This window comes from Pipistrellus hanaki (genome assembly GCF_964339955.1).
Source record: "Pipistrellus hanaki genome assembly, chromosome: 2".
Classification (NCBI taxonomy): domain Eukaryota; kingdom Metazoa; phylum Chordata; class Mammalia; order Chiroptera; family Vespertilionidae; genus Pipistrellus; species Pipistrellus hanaki.
Window position 1 is genome coordinate 167,093,199 of NC_140504.1, and position 26,852 is coordinate 167,120,050.

At 43.9% G+C, this 26,852-nt stretch overlaps 1 protein-coding gene across 15 annotated transcripts in view; it reads left to right on the top strand.

Annotated features, from left to right (window-relative positions):
* ELAVL4 (ELAV like RNA binding protein 4) overlaps positions 1–17,406 on the top strand; it is a gene marked incomplete at its 5' end in the record, with an annotated part of 137,539 nt that extends 120,133 nt beyond the window's left edge. For 9 of the 15 annotated variants that reach the window (XM_084872931.1, XM_084872921.1, XM_084872932.1 and 6 more), the window contains 4 exons: positions 8,721–8,874; positions 10,611–10,836; positions 12,459–12,497; positions 14,915–17,406. In XM_084872931.1, coding sequence (XP_084729057.1) covers positions 8,721–8,874; positions 10,611–10,836; positions 12,459–12,497; positions 14,915–15,284 — 789 coding nt within the window. In that variant the 3' untranslated portion in view covers positions 15,285–17,406. The remainder of the gene's footprint in view (positions 1–8,720; positions 8,875–10,610; positions 10,837–12,458; positions 12,498–14,914) is intronic. The other 6 variants (XM_084872925.1, XM_084872933.1, XM_084872935.1 and 3 more) reach the window with 2 other exon arrangements.
* Positions 17,407–26,852: the final 9,446 nt, after the last annotated feature.

Here is a 26,852-nt window from a genome sequence, read left to right on the forward strand (position 1 = left end):
ATCGCGGGCCGAATGGTTTACTGAACAGTCAGAAACTGACAATGTCATAAACTGACAGCGGAGTGCAGTGATGACAGCGCGGTGCGGGCCACATTGCAAGGCCTGGCGGGCTGGATTTGGCCCGCGGGCCTTGTGTTTGACACATGTGATCTAGACCATTTTCATGGTCCTGGAATGTTCTATTGGGCAGTGCTAGCCTAAAACCTCAGTGGCCCCCCGGAAATAATCTCTTCTCACAAAGCCCTAGGACAAATCAGTGGCCTATCAAAGGTCATAGAGCTTTTCCCTCTTCCCTTCCCCCCTCATTATTCAGTCAAAAGAGCTCCATATTGAGATGGAGAGACAAGACCCAGCTCTGTCAAACACTCCCAGGATGACCTGGGGAACTTACTGTACTTCTCTGGACTTATTTCCCCATCTGCAGAAGGTTCCTCCAGCTCTAACAGTATAACTAAGATATTATAGCGCCATCTTTCCAGCTTGGTAACATTTCAGGGCTAGAGCAGTATGTGCCAAGTACACGGTTTTTATTTCACTGCCCGTCCACTTCAGCCTACCATAGGGGAAAGATCCTCAAACTTGAAGTCATTATCTGGCTTTGTCTTAGTTCAGCTTTGTGACCTTGGATAAGTACTTCATCTCACTGAGCTAGAGTTTGTCATCGGGAAAATAGAACTAATAATATCTCACCATGGCATACAGTGGGTGTTCAAGTAATGTTCCCCAGAATGACTTCTAAGTTGACTTCTAAGGTGAAAATGCAGTTGACTTCTAAGGTGAAAATTACATGAGGAGAGGGGAAGAATTTTTTCATCTACCTGTTTCAGAGCCTGAGTCTTGTTGAATCTTGGGCAGCATACATAAAGGCTTTGTTTAGTGGAAAGTATTATGGAGCTTTCAGGTGGCCACAGTAACCTTACCAGGTTTTCAAAAAGCAAGAGTCAGGAGTTGCAGTTTGAGGAGAATGACTTAGTCTGAAGCACTGAGTCTGAGACCAGCTTTTCCACTAGTCAGGCTATTAAACCATTAATTAGCACATCTCTCCCTTCTAGGGCCACCAGACAGCAAAATTCTTGTACATAGTAAGCCTCCTCCATAATTTGATGGACTTTTAAAAAGAAGTTGTAAAGCACACGAATCCATCACCATATCTTTGTTTCAAAACACATATTTATTTGGCCTACTGTGTGCCAGAGCCTCTCATGATATTCTTGGATACTCGTCAACTTCATGACTCCTTTTCGTTTCTTCTCCACACCAGAGTCAGCTCCTGGGAGCTAAAAGTCCTTGCATACAGTATATTTCAAATTTCCATTTCAATTCAGAGAGCATTTATTCAGTACCTTCACAATGTAATGCTTTGCAACTAGATGCCACAGGAAGTCTGTACAAACCACCATCAGAATGCTCAGACTATGAGGGCAGATTCAGTGTAGACCCCGATGGCTATGATGGGAGGCAGGGTGTGATAGCTGCTGCCATTGAAATGTGTACCATCTTTGGAGTCCAAGGAGAGAGCAGTCATTTGTGCCTGTGCTTCATGGAGGAGGCAGAATTCAGGCTGAGCCTGGAAGGATGGGCAGGAGTCTCTTTTGCCATGATGATGAACAAACAGCAAGAACAAAGACGTAGAAGCAGAAACTTTCAGTGCACATTCACTTTTTTTGTTTGAATTGAGGTGGAAGGTGCATGGAGAGATTAGTAGGAGGAGAGGTCGGACTTGAACGATCAGGTAAAGGATCAGAACCGTGACAAGGTGCTAGAGAACCCTTGAAAGTGTTTGAGCAGGGATAAGTGGCACATTCAGAACTCCCTTGGAAATGTTAGCATCAGGTTTTGCCCCAGATAACAGAATACCATGTATCAGGTGGCGGGAGGGGGAAGTGTGTGGCCTGAGTCCTCATACTGACACCTGTCCTGCCTGCGGTCCTCACAGTCAAAACTAGTTTCCAGGAGCCAGCTGGCTTATTTCTTCACTCCCAGCTCTTGGAGTAGGTTTGGAGGTCCTCGAAAGGGTTGCTCCTAGAAGGCCCTGGCAGGATCAGAGTCTGTTCTCTGCTGCTACTCTTCTCCTGGGCTCTTTGAAGTGAATGTCCCCCGGGATCTGTATGCTCTAGGGATGTTGTGCTTGAACAGAGAGTGGGGTGTTACAACAGATTGGGGGAAATCTGCAGCCTGATATTCTGGAATCAGCTATCTTTGTGTGTGTGTCCTCTGCTAGACGAATAATCCTATTATTATGTCAGGAACTATTGCATTCATCTCTGCACCCTCAGTGTCTAGCGTAAGGTCTGATTGCATAGCAATCATATCAAAGCCACTATTTATTGAGCACTTACTGTGTGCCAGGCATTGTGCCCAGGAATCCTACATGCATGCTTGTTTAACCCTCAAACATCTCTATTAGAAAGCTTCTAAACTACGTTATTCAAAGAATGCAGCTCAGAAAGGTTAAGTGACTTACCCCAACCACACATAGTCGGTAAGTGGTCTGGATTTAAACTCACATCTCTTCAACCTCAAAGTTCTTGCTCTTAATGAGGCTACTCTGTTGCCTTTCCATTCCATAATAGATGCTCAGTTTCAGTTAAGGTCAGATAAATGAGAACTTCCTTGAAGTGACCTGTCTAAAAATACAGTTGCCTGATATTCTAACCAATACCTACTAGTGAGACTCACAAGATAAGGGGTGATGAAGACAGCAAGGATGCTCCTAGTGTGTGGAGCTAGAATAGAAATAGAAGAAGGGTAGAAACTCTGGGGAAGACAGCTTTTAACTCAGTAGTAGAAATAATTGTCTAGTAACCAGTGATGGTATAGGATGCCTCATGAAGAGTGAGCTTCCTGTCCTTGGAAATGTGTAAGGTGAGTGGCCTGCTGTTTGGATCCTGCCTTGAACTATAAATAAATAAATAAATAAATAGATAAATAGATAAATAAATAAATTTTATATATATATATATTGTATATATATATATATATATATATATATATATATATATATATCTTATATTCCCAGTGGAATGAATGAACTTTAATCTTCTAATGCCAGTGTTTTCCTGAAGGAGCACCTTTCCAGGGCAGAGAAGATGGCTTTTCCTCTCATCTTATATTCCCAGTAACACCCAAGATGATGCCTTTATCATGTTTTCCAAGTCCTCTCCCTTTTCTGTACCAATTATATATATATAATTGATTTTAGAGAGGGAAAGGGAGTGAGAGATAGAAACATCAATGATGAGAGAGAATCATTGATTGGACATCTCCTGCAAGCTTACACTGGGGATCGAGCCCACAATCCGGGCATGTACCCTGACCAGGAATTGAACCATGACCTCCTGGTTCATAGGTTGGCACTCAACCATTGAGATAACTCTGGCCCTGCCTGCCTTGAACATTTGAGGCCACTTATAGCATCAAGTTTTTGAAAGCAGGTTTCAAGGATGGTGCTTTATTTCCATTGTCACCTGTCCCCTTTATTTCCACTTAACCATGAGCTGTTTTTGTAGAAATTGGCAGTTTTGTAAATAGAATGCTGAGCTTATAAAAACATTCAGTCAACGATAGAAGTCCTTCTTGTAACTCAAAGTGCCCAACAAATGATGCCTCCAAGTTCTAAACTCATTGAGAAATGAGGTAGAAGAGTAAAAGATATGGAATCCTAAGATCATCTTAATGCTGTTAAGTCCCAGATGAATTCCATGGGCACAATAGGCTTCCTGACACAGAACCCCCCACTTGCACAGACTGACATGCCCCATCGCAGGTGATCTGGTCCCCACAGGCCTCCTTGTATCAGAGCACAACATGCTCCCATGGGACCTGAGAGCCTGGAGCAGAAGGTGTGCTTCCAGCTGGCATCTGACTCCCAGAGGGAGGAGGCAGGCAGCGGCTGAGGCTCAGGTGCCCATTTCCTTCACTGAGGCCTCTCCCCTGGCCTGCACTGCTCCTCTGGGGGCTTCCTCCACATGGAAGGAAGCACAGGGGGTATGAAATGAGAGGATCCCCATCAAGAACAAGCCTCTGTGTCTCACTCTTCACTTGTTTGCTTACTTCCCTCAGCGGCCTGTGGGGCCCTTGAAACAGAGACGCTCTCAGCCCTAGCACAAGGCCTGACACACTGGAAGTGTTGAGGAAGGGGTGGAATGAATGAACTTTAATCTTCTAATGCCAGTGTTTTCCTGAAGGAGCACCTTTCCAGGGCAGAGAAGATGGCTTTCCCTCTCATCTTATATTCCCAGTAACACCCAAGATGATGCCTTTATCATGTTTTCCAAGACCTCTCCCTTTCCTATACCATGGCGGGTCAGAGAAGGCCCAGGGGTTGCCAGATGACTCAGGAAACAGTTTTCCCCAGGCCATGCTCTTCCTCCCACCCTGCCCAGGCAGCGCACAGATGAAGGTGCCTGTGAGTATTGCATGGGAAGGGGCAGCCCCAGCCCTTGAGGAATGGCAATGCCTGCCTTGCCACCTTGGCGCGAATCACTGAGAGCTGTCTTGTGAAATCACCTGGAAAAATGGAAAACGCTGTGAGGATGGGAAGCAGTGGAATCTGTAGGGTGTGCTAGGGCTAATTCATGGCTGTGGACTGGTCAAGGACGATCCAGACCCCACCAGGGTGACCGAGGACAGTGCCTCCATAGGAACTCACTGGCAATGTTCCAAATGTTTGCTTATGATAAAATTAAAAGATGTGTCCCAATGAGGGTTGGAGTCCCAGGATGGCCCACAAACATCTGTATAACTCATCAGTAATCATACTAAGTATCAACTAAATTCTAGGTATGTGCTAGATACATTCATATCATCTCAATGCTTTATAATAACCCATCAAAGAATTGTCCTCCTTTATACCAGTAAAGAAACTGAGACTTATCAACATATAATTACTTGCCAAAGGTCAACTATTGTACTTGCCCACAGTCAGGATGCATAGCTCATGCTGTACTCTCACTCTTGGAGGGATAGGGCTGCTGTGAGCCTGCAGGGATGGATAGGGATGGGAATTTGGAGGGACTGCAAATCTTCCCTCAAGATCATTTGTAAAGTCAGCCATTTACCTTCCCCTCCCTGTGGACCACTCTTATCCCGAGAGAGAGGAGTAAGCTCCCTCCTTTCAGCTTTTTCCAAGCTCCAGAACAAGATCAGTGCTGGCCTAGAAATGCCAGTCTTGTCTTCAGAGATCATGGATGAATGAAGCAAGCTGGATCCCCATGGTCTTAGGCACAGGCTTCTGCAGGGCGCTACCTCCAGCATTGAAGCCCCAGGCTCTAGGCTCAGTGGGGTTAACAAGCCAGCAATGCCTGATTCTGCAGGAGCTGAAAATTGGAGATCTTTAAAAATGTTTCACCCAAACAAAGGGCCGCCATCTGTAGTCACTCAGTGAGGATTTAATAAATGGATGAGGGGATTTGAAAAGTTTAAGATACTGGAAGGAGTGTTTTGGATATTGAATTGTGGGAAGATCATTTTTTCTGTCATTTTTATCCACTCCTATTTCTACATGTTTCCTGGACAGGGAACTAAGAGAACAATAGACTTAAGGTTCCACATAGAGGAGAACAACTAAGCAGCAGGAACTGGCTTGGCAGAGGATAAGCAGGGTGCCACTTGCCTTAGAGATGTGCTGCTGCTCTGTGGCTGGGACCTGTCCTTGACTGAGAATCTCCCTGTCAGAACCATCTTCTGAGGAGATGATGCTGGTTGTGTCACTCGCTTCCCAGTGCCAGCTCCTTTTCCCAGCAGGTCTGTCCCAGCCTGTTCCGCTCTGTACTGGGTGCCCAGAGCTAATGGGAATCCATATATGTACCCTGTGGATATCAGGCAGGCCCTACACTAAGCCCTTGACCTTCATCTTCCTGTTGGTCCTCAAGTAGAGGAGTGATATCATCAGGCCACTATTCCCTGACCCTGACACTGTCACACCACCTGTTTCTCCATCAGTCTCACCTCAGCTCTGCCTCCTTCCTGGCCCTTTTAAACCTTTAAGAAAAGGAAGATTAGTCTTTCCCTTCTTTATGTTCCAGTTGCATCTATGCATCACCCTGGAGTAGTACACATTTATAGCATTGCACCGATTGGTCCATATGCATACTAGTCATTCTTCCATTTAACTCATTTATTGAGTACCTCCTGAGTTGCATCCATTGCACTTGGAGGTCCTTTAGGGCAAGAAACCATGCCTTGTTCCTGTGTGTTGTATATCTCCTCAGAGTGGACCTTCAGGAAATGTTTGTTGGGAAGACCTTTAAATGATGTCTAGCCCTTCAACACTGTTTCAGTCCTTCCAACCACAGACACTGGAGAATGGGAAGCATATCTCTTAGTTCTTAGCTTAGTTCTGGATACTTAACTCTCAGTGATTCCCCCTTAATTCTCAGAAAACCAAGCTACAATTAACCCCAAAGAGCCATTAATGTTAGCATCATTCAGTGTGGGCTGTGGTGTTCACTCAGTCTTCCTCTGGGTGTTGAGTACCCTGTGGGTATCAGGCTCTGTGCTGGGAACTAGAGCCACAGAGATGAATAAGAGACATGTTTACAACCATGGCTTCAAGGAAATCCGCAGACTAGATGGAGAGATGGTGAATCAAAGTCGGGACAGGTTAAGTACTGTGGGTGTGGCTCTTTGTGAGCCCAGTTGGGAGATCAGGGAATGCTAATTAGAGGAGGTGGCATGTGAGCTGAGCCTGAAAGAGGAGTAGGATTTGCAGCTAAGGAAGTAGGTGGGAAAATTTTTCCACTTGAGCAAATCCAAAGAGGGAGGAGGGTATGTTTTACGGAAACACAAAGGTCATCCAGATAATTTGTCAGTAATTGGCAGGGGTCAGACAAGAGTGCCTCTTATTACCACGGACATATCATGAAGTTTCTGTTTCTTTCTCCCTACTGCTCCCTCCTCATGCCTAAAGACAAGTTTTGCAAGGTTAATCAGAGATACTTTGTCCCTTAAAAGAAAGCAGGGAAGAGCCCCATGTGGAGTGGCACCCTGGCCAGACAATCTCATAGGGTTCTTGGTTTTTCATCCTCCAACCCCCAAAAATGCAGACACGGGACCCTCCATGTAAAGGTCCCTCTGCCTGTCAGCCATGTCCTGAGGAGGAGCTTGGAGAAGCCAGCCATGAGCTTCTAGAAGGTGAAGACACTGCAGGTGAGAGCTGCTTTGCTCCATCAGCAAGATAAGTTAGTCCTTCATATCATTAACCGGTTAACATCTATTGTAAGAGTGGAACCCATAGAGGGTCCTGGCATCTCTGTCAGGGAAACAGAGAGTGCCATGGTGAGGGGTCTGCTCATGCCTCATTCCTCTTTGCTAGACCCTGTCTCAACACAAGGTCCACCTTGCTACTGGAGCTTTAGTTCTTAATGCCAGAAGTCCAGTTTAACCTAGATCATTTCTTTTGCACAAATGCACGCACGCGCGCGCGCGCGCGCACGCGCGCGCACACACACACACACACACACACATTCTCTCTCTCTCTCTCTCTCTCTCTCTCTCTCTCTCTCTCACACACACACACACACACACACACACACACACACACCTAGAGTCTTAGCAGGTCTTATAAATTGGTTATAGATGAAATAAAACTCCCAACTGAACAATGCTAAAGCAAATAGGTCCCTTCCTGTCCGACATTGTCAGATGTGCTCTGAAATGACTGTTTTCATCATCTATTCTGAGCCATAACCGCCCCAGAAATAGCTTCAGCAGGAAAGTGCTTTGTTAGACTAGCTGTAAATTATATTTCAAACGTCTGATGTTGTTTTCTTTAAAAAATAAATAAATAAGTAAATGAAAGTCTAAAATTAATGACTGCTGGGGTTTGCTTTGCTTGTGTGTACTGCTACAGATTTGGCTTCTTGCAGATGGAATTTCAGATCTGTTTACACTTCTGTGTTAGCTTTGGGGGGGAGCAGTTGAGAGATCTGGGAGGACAAATTTACAAAGTGGAACTTATTATAAGCATCGGTGAGGCTCGCGTCTCTCTCCTGCTGCCCTTGCCCTCCCCCCTCTCCACCTCGCCCTCATTTTTGTTTATTGTGGTTTCATCTGCTCCACCTCCAAGTTCGAAGGCAACTGGTTCTTGCAGATGTTCTGACAAGGTCACATATCCAGTTTTGCAAGCAGATGTTCATTCAGCCCCATTTCACCAGTGCTTTGTCATTCAGCGAGAGCAGACCTTGTGGGAACAGATTGGAGCAGCACAAAGGATGGAACATAAAGAATCTCGCAGAGAACCTGATCGCGTTTATGTGCTCAGGAAGACGGGGATGGTGTGGGGAGGGTGCCAAGGAGAGAAATCCGCAGAGCAAAATTTTATGGGTGATTTTTTTTATTATTTATTCAAAGATTATTATGTGTTGGACACAGTAAATCATCTATACACCCACACCCAGGAGGTAAATCTCCAGAACTCTAAGCGTGGGTAGTTCTGCATTTAACAGCTGCCATACAGTAGCTATTTTACTCTGCATTTAGCGACCTTTATCTGTGCATTTGTTTTAAGTTATCGTCAACTCTCCTTTTGTTCCTCTATTGCTATTCTCCTGGTTCTCGCTACTATTACAAAGGGAGCTAAAATCTGAGCTCCTGAATTATTTAAATGGACACCATGAGTTAGAAAGATAGATGAGGTGTTCTCATCTTGGTGGTTGATTGGTCTTACTACTCGGAAGGTGTTGCCTCTAATGGATTTAGCTCCTCTTGTTTTTACCTAGGTCTCCTATGCCCGCCCGAGCTCTGCCTCAATCAGGGATGCTAACCTCTACGTTAGCGGCCTTCCCAAAACCATGACCCAGAAGGAACTGGAGCAGCTTTTCTCGCAATATGGCCGTATCATCACCTCACGGATCCTGGTTGATCAAGTCACAGGTTAAGTGTTTCTTTTGTTGTTTTTTTCCTTGTGTCTCAGTGTCACTAGTCAGAGCCCTGTGATCCATAGGCGCAGAAGGGTAATGGTTACGTAGGGTAGTAGATATGGGTCATGAGTGGACAGATTTTTATTGTAAGAGAAAGACTTCTTCTCAATCAACTCCCCACATTGAAAGTGGGCCATCTCAGGAGGCAGGAGCCCTCCATCGTGGGAATCGGTCCAGCAGCAGCTGATCTGCTTGGCAGAGCTTTGAGGATGATTCAGGCATTGGGTTGAGACTGGAATTATATGACCTTCAAAGTCTCTTTCAGCACTCAACCAGGTAACATTACACTTGTGTGTGTGAAAAGAACCAGGGAGCCAGGATTCACTCTAGCCCCGATGTTAGCATTATAGTGTGAGAGGGAACTTCATACTGGCCCATTTCACACAGGAGGAAACAGAGGTCCAAAGCAGGGGATCTGACTTTAGTCCAGCTAGTCAATGGCAGTGCAGAGATACGAATCCAGCGCCCAGCACTGAGGAACTTGTCCACACTAAAGAATGGCAACCACCACCTCTCAGTAAGAAATGCAAGACACCCCCAGGTTTCATTTTTAATGGCAAAATGTTTTCACCTGCTCCCAACTTGCTCTCAATTTAAAACATCCCCTAGAAGTAGTTCAGCATGTGCTTCTCCTTCAAGTCATGCAACAAACCTTCATTGAAGCTGCTGTGCCCCAAACACTGTGCAGAGGGACACCAGGGTCCAGAGACAAACACCGGGGTCCAGGGTGGAGGAGGCACAGTCCTTACTGGACTCCCATGTGATGAGCACCGCTAGAGGCTGTTCAGTGCACTGTGAAAGCTCAGGAGAAGGCACGCTATGCCTGCTGGAAATTATTGGGAAGGCTCCATTGAGGATGCGAAGTTTGAACAGGGATTTCTAGGGTGACTCGCAGTTATCTGGCAGGCAGATAGGATGCATCCTATAGCATAGGCAAGGAGGGCGCAGTTCTAGGCATGAAGTCGAGGAAGAACTCCACCTGTCCTAGGAACATCTGGCAGCTCAGCAGGGCTAGGCCCAACAGGGATTTGGGGGTAGGATCATCAGGGATATTACATGCCACCCCAAGAAGACTGAACTTTATCTGTTTGCAACATGGAGCCATGGAAGGAAAGTTTTGTTTTTTGGGGTTTTTGTTGTTGTTGTTGTTTTGGGGGGGCTATTTGTTTGTTGTTCTGTGTTTGGAATGAGAAGCAGTGAGGAACAGAGACCATGCACAAGGTAAAAACTTGAAAAGGTACAAAAAAAGGTATAGAATATGATATTAAAGGATGTAATGTGACCAGAGTTTGCTCTTCAAATGGATTACTTAGTTGCTAGGGGTGGAGGATCCACTGGAGGGTGAGAAATTGGACAGTGGGTGATCAGTCACAGCAACTAAGGGGAGATGAAGACTGAGCAGGGAGGTGTAGGAGGGCTGGAAGTGGCAGATGTGAGAGGTGCCTGTGTTCTGTGGGTGGGAGTTACCAGTCCGAAGCCATTATGGCAGAAATGCAGGCAGATGCGTTTGGTGGGTGTGATATTCAGGGAGCCAGGCTCAGCCCAGCCCCACCGCTGGGCTGATTCCCCACAGAATGTCCTTGGGGCCCAGCCCATTTCTTCCTGGAGGGTTTTTTTGTTTGTTTGTTTTTGTTTTTTTACCACTTTGGTTTGTTCACTTTTTATTAAGGTTGTTTCTCTTTCCCCCAGGAGTGTCCAGAGGGGTGGGATTCATCCGCTTTGATAAAAGGATCGAGGCAGAAGAAGCCATCAAAGGGCTGAATGGCCAGAAGCCCAGCGGTGCTACAGAACCGATTACTGTGAAGTTTGCCAACAACCCCAGCCAGAAGTCCAGCCAGGCCCTGCTCTCCCAGCTCTACCAGTCCCCCAACCGGCGCTACCCCGGCCCGCTTCACCACCAGGCCCAGAGGTTCAGGTAGGGGTGCCCACGTGCCCATTCACCTTGCTACCTGGGTACAGAGCTGGGTGAGGGCGAGGGAAGCCCGGGGCCCTGAAGGATGGGGCAAGGGTAAGAACCTCCATCCCCTGGAATCACTGTGCAGAAATCCCCTACCCACAGCCTCAGTTTTCACTCCCATCAAATGAGATGATAGGATCTTCTAATCCCCCTGTCAGGGTACCACCATGACTGTGGCTAAACTGCAGATTCCTTGGCTTACAAACAAATGTCTGTATTTAACCAAATGAGGTTCAGGTTCAACAGGAGTTCATCACAGAGGTGACTGGATTTGGCAGCGTAGACTTAGGGGTAAGGCAGTGGATTTAATATAGTCAATGAAAAGAGCAGGTCAGGAGGCAGATCCTGGCCAGAGAGAATGGGTTGGCCCGTCCTCCTCTTTCTTCTGCAGGTAACTGCTGGGTGAGGTGCGCAGGGGCGCTCCCGTTTGTGTTCACTTTGCTCTGACTATTATGTCAGCAGCCTCTGGGGAAAAGAGGAAGATGTGTCCAAGCCTTATCAGTGTTTCCTGTAGGAACCCCACCCCTGGGGAGCTCCCGGTGCAATGGGGCATTCCCTTTTCCCGGGGCATTTCGGAAAGGCAGGTTTCTCTCCAGGAAGGTAGTTCGCGCGGGAACGGCCTCCACTGTGCAAGTGATAAGAATATTCTTGACCTTCCCATAATAATTCTAAATAATTATTTTATTCCACCCATGTCCCAACTTCCTTTTAATGAAAGGTTCTTCTCCTTTTCAAACATCACATGGAGAGAGCCCGCCCTTCCATCTGGCCACCATGAGAAGAAAAATCAGCCTCCGCAGTGTCCTCCCGTGCCCTTGAATGGGAAATGGTTAATGATTTCACGAAGAGTCCAAGTCATCTAATTTTTATTTTGTGCGAGAGCACATGCAGTGTTTATGTAAAAAGCCTTTCCAGCAGGCTTCTAATGGCGGAAACTATGGTTACTACTGCCCCATGGTGTGAATAGCTTGTCCCCAAAAGGTGCTGAGCATGAGAGATAATAGATTATAACAGAATAGCTGTGTACTGGGAGGTGGTTTCCGGTTGCAAATAGTAAGCTGCTTTTTTAAAAATCTTAACCTCAAAATTCTTCCTACCCCATCCCCCAAAAGTGTGTAATAAGAAGATTTAGTTAATGTTGCTAGACAAGGAGAAAAGATCCGTGCTGATACGCATTGTGTGTGTGCATGAATTGTTAACATGAGACCTTTATTCACAAGTTTCATTATAATAAAATGTGAACAACCTAAGAAGCCGCCTCTTTTTAACAATTTCACACACAATGTAAAATAAAGTACACTGCGAATGTTCTGAAAGGTGGGGGGGATGGGATTAATTCATGGCCTTGAAAGAAAGGGAGATTCATTAGACACTTGCTTTAAACTCCAGCATTGACCTGCACATGAATTACTTGAAATGGAGGCAGGAAAGCGGGGAACCACTGGTGGATAGGCTCCTGAGCACTGGGGCAAGTGGTTGAGCTTTTCTTCTTAGAAAATGGAGCATTCTTATTAATAGTTCCATTGAGCGATCTTGCCATCTGTGAGGCATTAACCCAGAGACCCTCCTTCTCTTTGCAGGCTGGACAATTTGCTTAATATGGCCTATGGCGTAAAGAGGTAATTAAAACTCCACAGATTGCCAGATGTCCGTGTTGGCACAGACTGGGGCTAGAATTTTTTTTTTTTTTTTAATTCACTAACTTTACTTTTTTTTTTCTTTTTCTTTTTTTTTTTTTAATTCTTCCTTTTTTCTTCCACCAGCATGTCCAATTCTTCATTTTCATTTCGGACTTCCGTTGGTTTGTTTCTTTTAGGGCACACGGCGTGTATTTTTGTGTTTCATTTTTTCTTTGATTTGCAGGCGGGCATGCTAAGGTTCAGGTGCCACAGCTCCCGAGCCCTTGATAGTTGGGTCCTCCCGGGCGGCTTCCCTCAGGGGAAAGGCTCCAACTCTGCCAGCTGATTTTGCAAACTTGCAGAGCAAACTGTTTTGCATTAGCAATGCCAAGGTTCCGTTAAGAGGGCAAATTCCAGCAAATCAGAATTAGAACGTTTTGTTAATCATGGCTGACAATCTTATGATTGTCAGTGGAAAAGTTAGATTTTGGACTTCCAGCCCCTGGCCAAAGCATGCATAAATGCATGGACCACCTTCCGCCTCCCGCCCCCACGCCTTCCCTCGTTGTATCTGTGTGCACCTCAGCCAGGGTTTTGTGTGTGTTTTTTGTTACAGGTTTTAACAGTTATTATCATTCCTCCCGTGATTATATATGTATGTGTGTTTTAAATTTGCTGTTTTGTTCACTTAAAGCCTGTTTGTGAGGTCGGGGGGCTGAAATAGAGTGGAAGCTTTTGGGGATCTCTTGAATGCCGTCACATGGGTGCTCCAGACCTAGTCTGAAAGCTGAATCTCAGGAAGTCGAGTGCATTGTGTCACTGTGTCCATGATATTCCCAAATGTGCCTTTGATAAGCCCCACTGAGCTGCGAGGGACATAGCATCTTCATCATCCTGCTCAGTAGAGCTGCACACTGTAATTCCCCTTCCTACAGTCAAGGAAAGGAGATGTGTCTTTAATAGTCTGCATCACACCCGCTGCACAAGGCAGTTCTTTCCCTGGGCCATGCATCGTAAGCATCCCAGCCGTGGGGACAGGTACACAGTGCAAGCTGTTAACTGACAACAGACTCCGCTATCCGAGCTCTGCTCTCTCTGATCTCAGTCCTGGTACCAGGGGGAGGATGGTCTCCAGGAGCCTAGCACACTGCTTGTCTGTTCCCACGCGTTTTACATTTTCCCCAGCTCTTTGTCCCTGACTTTTGCTCCCCTTTAGCAGACAACATGATGAGAGAGAGATGCCTATACATAAATGGGGCCAGGGAAGACACAGCGGCAGCATGCATGGCTGCCGCCTCATCCAGGTCCCCATCCACGGTAAACATCACTGGTTGATAAGAGCATTCATTCTCTTGTCCTGTTAACCTGAATTTGGACCCAGAATTCTTTCTACCAAAGAGCTCTAGGCAGCCATAACCAACTAGAGTTGAAACCTCCTTGCTGACCCTGACTTTGGCCTTAACATAAACACTTAACTGTTCTCTACCTATGAACTTGAGCGAGGTCAGTTCATTCGGTTGGAGGAGAAAAGGTGAAGACAGTCTTCAGAAATAATGCAAATAACACTTAGACATGGATTTGCCCTTCTAAGAATCTATACGATGATACTTTTGGTTTTGTCTTGTTATTTGTTTTTAAGCAAGAGGGAAGATTTACTTAGTGATTAAAAGCAAATAATATCTATTCAGCTGTTATGTTTAGTATATCCTTCAGCAGCCATTGGATTGTCTAAATTTTAGATATAGAACTTTTCTTTCGTAGGACTTTCAAATCTCTAAGAACATTTACTTATTTTTTCAAACAGTTCTCTTCTCCTATTCCTGCCTTCCAGAGAAAAACAACCAAATGAAAAGCAAGACACTAATCAGTATATTATATAGGGTCAAAATCCCTATAAGAGTTTTGTATAAAACAAGGGACTGCAAAGATGGCAGACTTGAGCACTTCCAGAGCCATACTCTAATCTACCTTAAATATTAAATAAAATTTCCCAAGCACTGACTTCCACCAATGTTATTCACTTATTCAATCAATAAACATTTATTGAGTTTCTACATGTCACTATGTCTGTGAGATTCCTATATGTGCTTCACTGAATAAATAAGTGGAGCAGCAGAATGAATGAACTCAAGCCCCTTCCCCAAGAACTCACTGTCTCCTGTGGGGGAGGATATGGGTCAGAGTGGGATACCCTATGAACATATTCTGTGCTAGAACTGTGGTAGAGCCTTGCTATGAGAGTTCCTTGTGGTTTTTAGGAACTTTCGTAGGCCTTTCTCTTGGCATATATGTGCCTCAGCCAATCTAGCCATTCCAATCAGAGGAAATGCCACAGACTTGAGTTTTTGAATGCAAACACTCACTCAGCCCTTTGCCCTGTGTCTGTGTCTGTGCATCTCTGTGTTATCCTTGGTCAGACTGATGTCTGGACCAGTCCCCCCTTCTGCTTGTCCCCCCAGGTTCTCCCCAATCACCATTGATGGGATGACAAGTCTTGTGGGAATGAACATCCCTGGTCACACAGGAACAGGCTGGTGCATCTTTGTCTACAACCTCTCCCCTGATTCCGATGAGAGCGTCCTCTGGCAGCTCTTTGGCCCCTTTGGCGCAGTGAACAACGTCAAAGTCATCCGCGACTTCAACACCAACAAGTGCAAGGGATTCGGCTTTGTCACCATGACCAACTATGACGAGGCCGCCATGGCCATCGCCAGCCTCAACGGGTACCGCCTGGGAGACCGAGTCTTGCAAGTTTCCTTTAAAACCAACAAAGCCCACAAGTCCTGAATTTCCCATCCTTAATTATTAAAAAATATAAATATATATATATATATATAAGTATATACGAACAAAACACATGTGCGCGCACGTGCGCGCACACACACACACACACACGCATACACACACACACACACACACACACACGTACGTACACACAAACAAGAGAGAGAAACAAACCTTTCAAGGCTTATATTCAACCATGGACTTTATAAGCCAGTGTTGCCTAAGTATTAAAACATTGGATTATCCTGAGGTGTACCAGGAAAGGATTTTATAACACTTAGAAAAAAAAAAATACAAAAAAAAAAAAAAAATACCTTTGATGCATTGAATGTTCTTTCATAGCTGTCGTTGTTGAATATACTATACATAGATAGCGATGTGCAGGGATTTTTACCCAGCCAGCTAACTTTACTACCTTCCTTGAAGGTGGGTCTTTTTAAGATGACCATTCGCTCATTTGAAGAAGAAAAATAAAAAACAAAAAAAATAATAAAAATAAAACAATTTTTACAAAGTAATGGGATTCAAAGAAGGGAAAAAAAAAGATTTTTCTTTTTCGTCAAAATGTTGATCCATTCAGATTGGTAAAAAACAAACAAAAAAATACCCACACAAATTAAAGAGGAATAATAAAAATTGCAAAAATGAAAAAAAAACTTTTGCAAATTTTTTTATTTTTCCTTTTTTCTTTTCTATCATGTGAACTAAAACAGTCTTCTGTTAGGGGATGGGGGCCAGGGGGATACCTGATGACATTAACAATTTAATAACATTAACATTGTTGCCAAAGAGGTGGTCTCTTTGCTGAAAATGGGTTTCAAGAAAAATCTATTTTTATAAAATATAAAGAATTTTTACAAGAGAATCTGGATTTGAGAAAAAATATTTTGACTGGCTAATTTAGGGGAAATTGACAACTTTGTCGCGTTCATACTGCACTGGTAACTTTTTAGAGATCAAGATGTGTGTTTTAAACTGGATTCGTAGACTGTTTTTTGAAGGATGGGCTATAAACAGATGATCTTCATATCTTTTCATAGCATGTAATAATAATTAAAAAATTATTAATTACTAGGGGAAAGGAGTGTTCATTCTACCCAGGGTACCACAGTCCCCCACAGTCAAAACCCAAAAGCAAGGAGATGAGTTGAAAGACAGTTTTTCTTTAAGTCATCAGTATGGGAAGTCAGCAGAATAAAAAATTAAAAATATTACTTTTCCTTTTGATCTAAAACTTTCTTAGTTTGAGCAGTAGGTGCTACGAAATTATTTACATATCTTAGTATCATAGTTCAATGTAATGTGTTTAGGAAAGGAAAACAAAAGATACATTTGCTTTCAATTCATTAAGGAATTTTCAAATTCACTTTGTAGCCCGTGCTGATAGAACTGGGCTGTGTTGGTACATTTGAGACACTGTTTATGTTGCTTGAAACATTTATTTATTTAATCGCTGATGTGATGATGCCTATGGCCGAGATCAAATATAGCTAGATTGGCTAGACTACTTATTTGTTTACTTAAACTATGGGAAGAAGCATATTATTGTGTCATTCTGTTGTGTGTGTATGTGTATATACGATATAAATATATATATAAAGTTATTTTTCTTTGGGTTAATTTATTATAAGTTGTAACACTTGGCTAGTTTTGTTTGTAATGTCTTAAGATGTTTTCTTATGCTATTTAAGTGACAGTTAAAGAGGTAACAAGGTAACTTGTGTAGAACTATTGTTTGGTATATTGTCATGTTTGTTGTGAATATTTTTTCTTACTGCACAGTAGAAAAATAAGAAAACAACTGGGTCTTTATTTTAATGTAATTCAGATTTGGGGGAAACAAAACAGAGCTAAGGGAACAAAATGACTGAGGGAGCATTCTCCCACGTCCAGTGCACTGATCATTTTAGTACGTTTGTGCTTTGTACGGTTCTATATTTAAAACAAAAATAAAACAAAAAAAATACAAGGGTTCATGCTCTTCCCTGGGTAATAGAAACAGTTACTCGCTATGCATAATCTAGTTGATAGTTAAATTTGCTATTGCTTTTCTTGTCTTGTTATATAAAACCTTTTCAATACAAGTTTAGTCTTAATGGTAATAAAATGTTATGGTTATTTATAACTTGTGCTTATTTCGTGCGTTTTTTTCCCATGCTGAACCCACTAAGTGCATGCAGGCAGACTGCTGTCTTCACACTGAAGAGGCGAACTTTGTAGTAGTCGTGGTAGTGTAGAGAGTACCGAAAACCAAGGCTGCATCGTAGACTCCTCCTTTACATCTTTTTTCTTTTTCCTGTTTTTGATTTTGAAAAAAAAAAAAAAAAAGCAGATTTCAGTTCAGAGAACACTCATTCGACATTCAGGGAAACCTTTTTACGTCATCTGCTATGAATGAACGCAGTTTGCTGGCAACGTTTTGATGCATTTGCTAAGTAAGCATAGTGGGAAAGGCATGTCAAAACCTCTCCTCTATAATGTGTTCACAGTAGCGGCGGGGGGAAGAAATCTGAGGACCAGGCAGTTGTATACTTTAGTTATAATGAATGGCTTCATGTTAATCTTGCTAGTTTAGACGATTTCTGAGGGGAAGTATTGTAACTGGTTCTTTTTCCATAATCTTGTTGTGTTTGAATTATTTGTACTTTATCTGTCCAGACAATAAATGAAAGTGTGTAGAATGGATCTGAGCTTCCCAGATTTTTAAATGTGTTCATTCAAACTTTTTTTTCCTGTAGCATCTTCAGCTTTCCCCAAGTATTTTTGTCATTAAACAAAAAGGGTAGAGTAAAACTCTGTTTCACTAAGTTGCAAAAGTCAACTCAGTATTCAAAAGTCATTGCCCTAGTTCCGTGGCACTAAAAGTATGATCTTCAAGCGGCAGTATCCGCAGCGTCTAGGAGTTGTTAAAATGCAGACTCTTGGGCCAAATGCGAATCTATATTTAACTGGAATCCCAGGTGAATCGCCGATACTTTACAGTGTGAGGAACACGGCCTTGGTTATTTAGAAGCTGGCACATTGGCCATTATGTTTGGCATTATGCTACGTTCGTTCATGCCTGTTCCTCATTTATAAGCATACTTGTGACTTGTTCAGATGAAAGGGAGTCACCATTTGCAGATCACTGATTATTATGGGCTGTGTGGTGGCCTCTGCATTCTCTCACTTTCTCCTCCAGCAATCTGGGAGGAGATAGCACTGCCCTCATTTCACAGGCGGTAATACTGAGGCTCAGTTTCCCGCTGGGGTCTGTCTGAATCCAATGGATTCTCCCACACAGTGCCTACAGTGTGAGAGGCAGAGCTTGAGTGTAATTAAGGGAACGCACCATTTGTACTCAGAGTGACAGCTAAACAAGAAAGGTCACTTTTTTATTCTCGCATTCAATTTTGCTTAGAAACAGCATATATTTTACTTTCTTACCTTTGAATAGAAACCCTGACCAAGGACTTATTCAGACAGTGAATAAAGAACATGATTGAAACTCAACCTAGGGAGGAAGAGCTGCCTAAGGTATCATGAAGTCATATTGAAATATGCCTTGAACTTTACAGATGAGCTTTTTAGTGGTTTCCTGATACAATCACTCACTGAGGATCTACTGTCTGTCTTTCACTTTCATTTTCTCACTAATTGAAAATTCATAATCCCCGTAAAACATCACCATCCATAAACTGACACTTGAAGCAGAAATACCCGCAATGAAGCAGATGAAGGAATAGTCAGGTTCTCTTCCCTTTCTCATTAGCCCCTTTATTATTATTATATTAAATTACCTCAATGGTTGGGATAATTAATTTCAGGGCAAAGAATGGTACTTAATTAGCCAAGCTAAATATTAAAACTCCATCAACCTGAACTTCATAGTCGAACTTAAAGGTTTTTATTTTAGTTTTACCTTAAAGGCCTTATGTTTCTTTTCTGAAGAAAACTGAGCATTCAAACTAATGATTGCGCACAGGAACAACAGAGCTTCACAAACGTGTGTGGTATCTAAAAATATTGAGGGCACTTGAGTGGATACACTACTTCAGAATATTGAAAGTTGGTGGAATCTTACCAGTTCCATACAATTCATTCCCCAGCCTCCAACAGATCTATCCTGAAAGTTACACAAAAAACTGTGAGTATGTAAGTAGGTCTTTAAAATATCCAAAGAAGGACATTTTGCTTATATTCTCTTGGCAACACTTCCCAACACCAGCACAACGTGTCTGCCTACCAGCTAATGAAACATTCATCTTGCTGTGAGTGTAAGCCTGTTACCTTCAATCTCCAAGCAAATATTATATGTTTGTTGGAAAGGTCTAACAAATCACAAGAATGCAGGGATTATTAAATTTCTTTTAGGTCCTCAGTACATGATATTGTGCAGGGATGAAAAATTGCATGCCAGAGAAGGCTGAAGGCATTTAGTTAGTGTTATTTCTGTCAAAAAGATAGGCAGGGAAGATCATCAAAAGCACGTGATTGCATCTGTAACCATCCCACATCATCAATGTCAGCATCAGAACTGCTCACATAGGTCACTAAGGATCAAACACTGACAGGGTGATGTGTACAGCCAGAAATTTTCACTAATTCAGGTCCTGTTTGTTTTCTTAAAATATATTTTTATTGATTTCAACAAGGAAGAGAGAGAAAAAAAAACACCGATGATGAGATAGAATCATTGATTGGCTGCTTCCTGCACGCCCCACACTGGGGATTGAGCCTGCAACCCAGGCATGTGCCCTGACTGGGAATGAATCCTTGATCTCCTTGTTCATAGGTCAACGCTCAACCAATGCTGGCTGAGCTAGGTCCTGTTTACATTTCTTTAATCAGCATCAATCATTATTTGTTTGCATGTAACTAGTCTTGTGAGGCCTCTACTCAGGGTCTGGCTAACCTTGTCAAAATTCAGCACTTAATCGTCTTTGCCATAGGGGACTCAGGAAACTTCCTGTTCTCATTGTTGTTTGGCCTTCCTCTCTGTAGATACTGCACACGCGTTCCTTAACACACTCACATACACACACACTGAGGCAAGCATTTGTACAATTAAATAGGAGATGGGGTTCTTGCTTTCATCTGCAAATTTGAAAATCAAACCTGGCCAGACAGTATTAATGGCAAGAGTGTGTTTTCCGAACAGAAAAGTCATTAAAATCTTAATGTGAGGCCATTCTGCCTGGATCCGTTCCACAGAACACAGCTATATAATATCCTTACACCCTTCACTGCCTTTGTTCTACCTGGGAAAGAGAATCATAAAAGGAAATTACGTTTTATTTCTAGGAGCTAAAATCAAGTTTTAATATTATCCAAAAATGACACACACCGTTCCTTTATCTTATTAGTTTTTTGGCATATTGGGTAATAAGATAATTTCTCATGGTGCAGTATTTATGTAAGAATCATATTTCTCTCTGTGCAGATCACTTACAGAAGTGTCTGTTAACAGGAGAGAATGATGCATAATCGGCACTTAAGATTAAAATAGACCTGAGAACATAAAAGTGTTCCTTCAATTAAAGGAATAGCATCTCTCCAGTCTCATCTTTTTTTGTTTCTGCAGCAGAATGAAAAGTGGCTTAAAATCACCCAACCCCAGGTTAGTTCCCAGAAGGCTTTCCTAGGCAAGTCTAGCTTAATCTAGTCGTGGTTCAGACGCAAAGTGGACTCACATACCATTCCAGGATGCCATGTAATTATCTTAAATGGTTTCCAGCAAAGTTCTTGGGGTTTAAGAAATTGTTTCTAGTAAGGGCACTCGTGTTTATTAAGTCTCTCAGATAAGCTAGGCACTATACATGCATTTGGTCCTGCCAGCTCCTTGAGGGGTTGCATCCTTTCACATTGAGCAAAAAGACACTCAGAGAGATTCGGTATCTTGCGCAAGTGAGTAGGCGGTGAAAACAGAATTCAAGCCCCCAGTTATACCACCCTGGCTATGAGCCAATCTGTCATCCTAAGAGCAAAACAGTTACCAGGCAGTCCTCCCCGCAATTAAAGGTGCAGGTGAGTCCCCTTTGTCGGGAACAAGGGAAATTACATGAATGCAATGTGTCTGGAGCTAACCCCTCCCCAAATCTTTACTGGAAAAGCAGATCCAAGGCATTTGTTTGTAGGCAAATTGACAAAGAAAAACTAAAAATTATAGTTTTAAACACTGTTGTTCATCAGTGTTTGAAAATGAAATTATTTGTTGACAGATCCATTGAAACCACCAAAAGTCAGCAAGATGGGAAGGAGTTAAGGACAGGACTGGAAGTCGAGAAGATTTCAAAGCCAACTTGGTGCCCTTGGCACTGCCCTCTGGGTCTCCCTAAGAGGTGAGGCCTGGGTGAATCAGGAGCACCTTGGTTTGCACTCCTCTCACTGTGTGGGCCTTGAGTCCTCAGAACAATCCTGGGAGACACATAATATAATCTCCATTTCACATCTGACAAAAACAGGCTCGGAGACGTTAAGTACTTGCCCACGGTTGTACAGCATGGTAGCAGAATTGGAACGTACTCCCATATCATCTAGCTCCAACCCAATATCTGTCTACTGCACCACACCATGACCTTTCAATGCGATACCACCATTTGTTGGACCCACCTACCTGTGAGGTAGGCAGGGTGTGGGAGGGGGAACCAGCCTAAGTTTTGTCTACCCAAGAATCCCCTCTCTGAACATCTGCCATATGCCAAGCACTGAGCAAGGAACCCAACGATGAATAAACACAGCCTTTTTTTACTTCCACCTATTTTCTGCATGCACTGTGCGGTGGGTTGTGATAGAAAACAAAACAAAACAAAACAAAAAACAGGAATATAAATTTAGAGTTTTGTTACAAAGACGAAACTTATGCAACAATTATCTAGCCACACCAGATAATTTCTGTGCTAGAGGAGAATTACGGGAAATGTTGAAACTCTATGGGGAGTTAGAGGAGTATCTGGGCCCAGAAAGGAAAGGCAGTGGCCTGGTGGGAAAAGAATGAGCTTTGGATAAATCTTTTCATGTCTCTGAGATGCCTCATCAGAGAAGGACGGATCAGTGATGAAAATACGTCAAGCTCCTAGCACTGGATGAAGAGTAGTAGGAATTAATCAGTAGCCCAAAAGACTTCCCAAAGGTAAAGAGCTTGGGTGGGGCCCTCAGCATAAGGGAGTGGGTTTCTCTGGATGCAAAGAACATCTCTGAAGGGAGGGAGGAATAGTCAGGGGATGCATGTGGGAATAAGCTCTTGGAAATCTCATTCGGCCTCATGGGACCTGAGCTGCTTCTGAAACACAACAACTCCAGCCTCACAGCAGCAGGGGATCTGATTGCCCCAAAGCAACTAACTGCTTCTGCCTGCTAGCCTGATCACCCCCTAACCGCTTCCCTGCCAGCCTGATTGATGCCTAACTACTCACCTGCGAGCCCAATTGCCCCCAACTGCCCTCCCTTGCAGGCCTGGTCTCCCCCCCTTACCCCCCCCCCGCCCCGCCCCACCCCGCCCCACCCCAACTGCCCTCCCCTGCTGGTAGGGCCCAATGTGATCATAGGATCTGTATAAGAGGATGGAAAAAGGATCCATTAGTAGTAGATGTGATGTTGGAAGTGAAAGGTTGGGGTGATATGAGGAAGGACCCACGAATCAAAGAATGCCAGCACCTTCTAGAAGCTGAAGAAGCTGAAGAAGGTGAGGAAATGGATTCCCCCCTGTAGCCTCCAGAAAGATTACAGCCCTGCCAATACCTTGATTTTAGAATTCTGACTTCTAGAACAATAAGAAAATACATCTGTGTTGTTTTAAACCATAAAATTTGTGGTCATTTGCTACAGCAGCAATAGAAAATTCATGTGCCAGCCAAGGATGAAGCAGGACTTAGTGCATATAGTTATGGGGAAAAGCTAATGCTCAGGCCAGGTCCTCCCCAACTCCTTAGCATCAGTTACAGTAAGGATGTTGTTTATGGTGGCCCCTCTGCCCACCCCTTAGTATACCCTCATCAAACTAGGCCCTTCAGGAACAAGGTGCCTCTACCATATTATCCATGAGTTCTCATGACTTGTGGGGGAAATGATCCATAGACTTCATTGGATATCTTTTCTGGGCTCCAGAGGATAGTGGTTGGAGATCTGGGTTCAAATTCCAGCTCTGCCACCGATTTCTTACATATTTGTGAACAAATGATATACTTCAGGCCCACTCCTTTTCTTGTGGCCCATGTGCCAGTTATTTATGAAAAACCCAGGCGTATTCCTGAACTCCAAACCCCTTCCCCAATCGGTCAATCAATTACCAAACCCTGCCAATTTTACCTCCTGAAAATTTTTCAAATTCATGCCTTCCTCATAGCTGTTATCCTAGTTTGTCTTATAATCTCACTGACTATTAACTGGACACCTTCTACATTCATAGATTCTGGCACTCACCTCATAGGAGATGCCCTCTTCACTTTCTACAGCCACCTCCCATCCCCTCAGAATAATTTGCAAAAAAACACTAATCTGACCAAACTACTCCCTTGCCTAAATGCCATCACCCAGGTGATATAGTCCCGACACCTGAGCATGACCTCTAAGGCCTTGCATCAAGACTGCTTAACTAGCCTCATCTCTCTCCTCCTCCTGCATCACAACTTGTGGTCAAGCTACACAAAACCACTAACTGCTCCGTAAATATGGGACAAGGCTTGTCACAGACCTAGCCGTATTAAACCTCTTCTTCTTCCCCAACAGAACTCTGGTTTTATTAGGACAACAAATAAAACATCTACCCGCAAAACATCTTTTAATTTTCCTTATAGTGAGAGGTGGCCACATCACACAGCTCTGGCCAATGAGAGGCAGCAACGATGCTTCTAGGAAAGCTCTTTAAAAGAGAGCAAACTCAGCTGACACTGCTTTCCCTTTGTCATTGCCCTCCTCGCCCTCTTCTTTTCTCCCCATTTGGAATGCTGATGTGATGTCTGGGGCTACAGATGCCATGTTGCGATCATGAAGGTTGCCACCAAAAAGCATGTGGATTAGAAACACATGAGGCTTCTAGGTTCTCAATGGCATCTCTAAGCTATTACAGCAGCCCTGGATTGTGTCCTCTGGACTTCTTATTACCTGAGAAAAATACACTCCTTCCTTAAGAACTCCCCACATTCTTATCAATGTATTCATTCTATGTCCTCAACCCTCTGAGCAGCCAGCCCCTGGGATGTTAGACCCGCCAGCCATTCAGATATGGCCCCCTTGATCCTTTTTCTCTCCACTATGGAAATAAATGAATATTTTTGTCTGTATGCTATCGATACTATGTGAAAAAGAGAACTTCTTTTAAAGTTTGATTATAACTTTGCCCCACTTGCCTAATGATAATGCAATGGAGTCCTCAGTGTGACCATATTGATGAGTCTCATATTGGTCTACCAGACACACTCTGGATGACCAATGCCCCTTCAAATACCTGCTGTCCCCACTGCTGGGAGCTCTATCCCCACCAACCTCCAGATTGTCATTGCTGTGCCCCTGCCCAGGCTGCCATGCATCTAAGGCTCCTCTTGGGCTACCCATCCAGAGGCACGGACCTATCTTTGACCTCTACTGCTCCTTGGAGCTTCAATTCCTGCCACCCCACTGACGAGAAGATCTCAACATCTTTGCTCATCTCCAGGGCTCATCTCTCTTGCTTGCTCTTTCTCACTCATCTTTAGGCTGTACCTTCCCTCTTATCCCACTTTGCTGGGGAAAGAACCATCCCACTACAGAGTTGTTGGGCCTCCTAATGTAGTGAGATCATTTTCTTGGATTTGCCAGGGGGACCTGGTCAGAGTGAGCTAAGAAGAGCTTTACCCAATGCTCACAACTAGTGCTCATTATCTTAGGGACTGTTTGCTAGCCTGGTCCTGTGTACCAGACTCCCTCCTCACTTGCAGTGATGTCTTCTCTCAGGACCCCATTGTCTTCATTGTAATCTGGCTCCCAGTGCTCCCCTCTCCCCATGACCTCACTGCCCATTGGACCTGCTTATATAAGTCTCAACCTCAAGTATGAATAACCCAAGATCTTTACTCAGTGATGTAAACTAGACACTAAGAGATCATGGAATGTGTGTAGAGTCTTGAGACTCCTGCCACAGAATGATTGATGAAACTTTCAATGATTGATAAAGCCTCAGTTTCCCCATTTGTAAATGCAGGAACAGGATTACCGATCTCAGCTTCATCAGTCTGACACCAGGAGGAACCCCAGGGACAAGCATGAGGCCCCAGAAAACAGAACCAGTCTAGGAGACAGTGGAGGAGAGGTATGAGGGGCAGAGGGAGTTTTCAATCAGGTGCTGAGCTTTCACTGCCAAAAAAAATTTCCCACAAACAAACCCACCCCGGCAAAGGAAGCTACTGTCAGCTGGCACACAGCAGAAAAGAAGGCGGGCATGAGGCCTCATTAATCTGGCAACTGTAGGATCAGTTGCAGATACCCCCAACCCACCCACTTCTCACCATCTGCTGCTGCTGCTGCTGAGCCAAAGGCATGAGGCTCTGGTGGGAGTCCAGCCTGCAGCCAGCAGAAGGACCTGGACCCTAGACTATGGGGCAGCCTCAGCACCAGGGACACAGGATGTTCCCTTGAGGCCAGGCTCACAACTGTGTTCCTCAACCCTCATCCCACCCTCAATGCAGTGCCACAACCTTCTGCGAAGCTCTGCTTTGTATTTTGTTTTGTTTTGTCTTTAATAGAAACATCAATGATGAGAGAGAATTCTTGATCAGCTGCCTCCTGCATGCCCCACACTGGGGATCATACCTGCAACCCAGGCACATGCCCTAACTGGGAATCGAACCATGACCTCCTGGTTCATAGGATGATGCTCAACCACTGAGCCACGCTGGCTGGGCGGGAAGCTCTGCTTTGGAAACAACTTATGGAGAAGCCCAGTGTCCTGAACAAATATTGAGCAAATAAATAATTAGACTTCATTGATTGAGAACCCACCCTGTGCCAGGCGTATACATACCTTATCTTAATTACTCCCACGGCCCTCGTTAAGACTCTCCACAACTAATCTGTGGTAATTCTTGAAAATTTCAATATGCACACAGATGATTCTTCCAATATCCTGGCTTCTCAATTCCCCAACCTCTGCTTCTCCTTCCACCTCATTATCCCCTCCCTGCTCATACCTGAGACTTTAACACCTTAATTTCAATTTCAAGCATCTCTTTTCAAAGCCCACTCCCGATCCTTTAGTACCAAACTCAAAATAACCCTCAACTCCCTGGAACCTTCAGCTACTTTTTACTGTCCCTTCCTCTCCTAATCCTTCCATATCTCTACTTTCCTTTCTATCCAACTTGAATTCCATGCTCACTCATATAACCCTGCCATTGCATCCATCCTCGTTTTCCTTTTCTTCCCTTGTTTTGTGGTACTCTTTTGACTCAACTAACGCTCTCCGTCAACTCTGCGCATGCACCTTCACAGCTGAACATGGTGAGAGAAAAATACCTAGTAACACTAACCGGGCTCCCTTTAAATTAGTGACCACCAGCCGCACATGGGCCTTAACTGCCAGAAAGTCACACTGTATTTCTCTGGTTCATTCACTCTTTC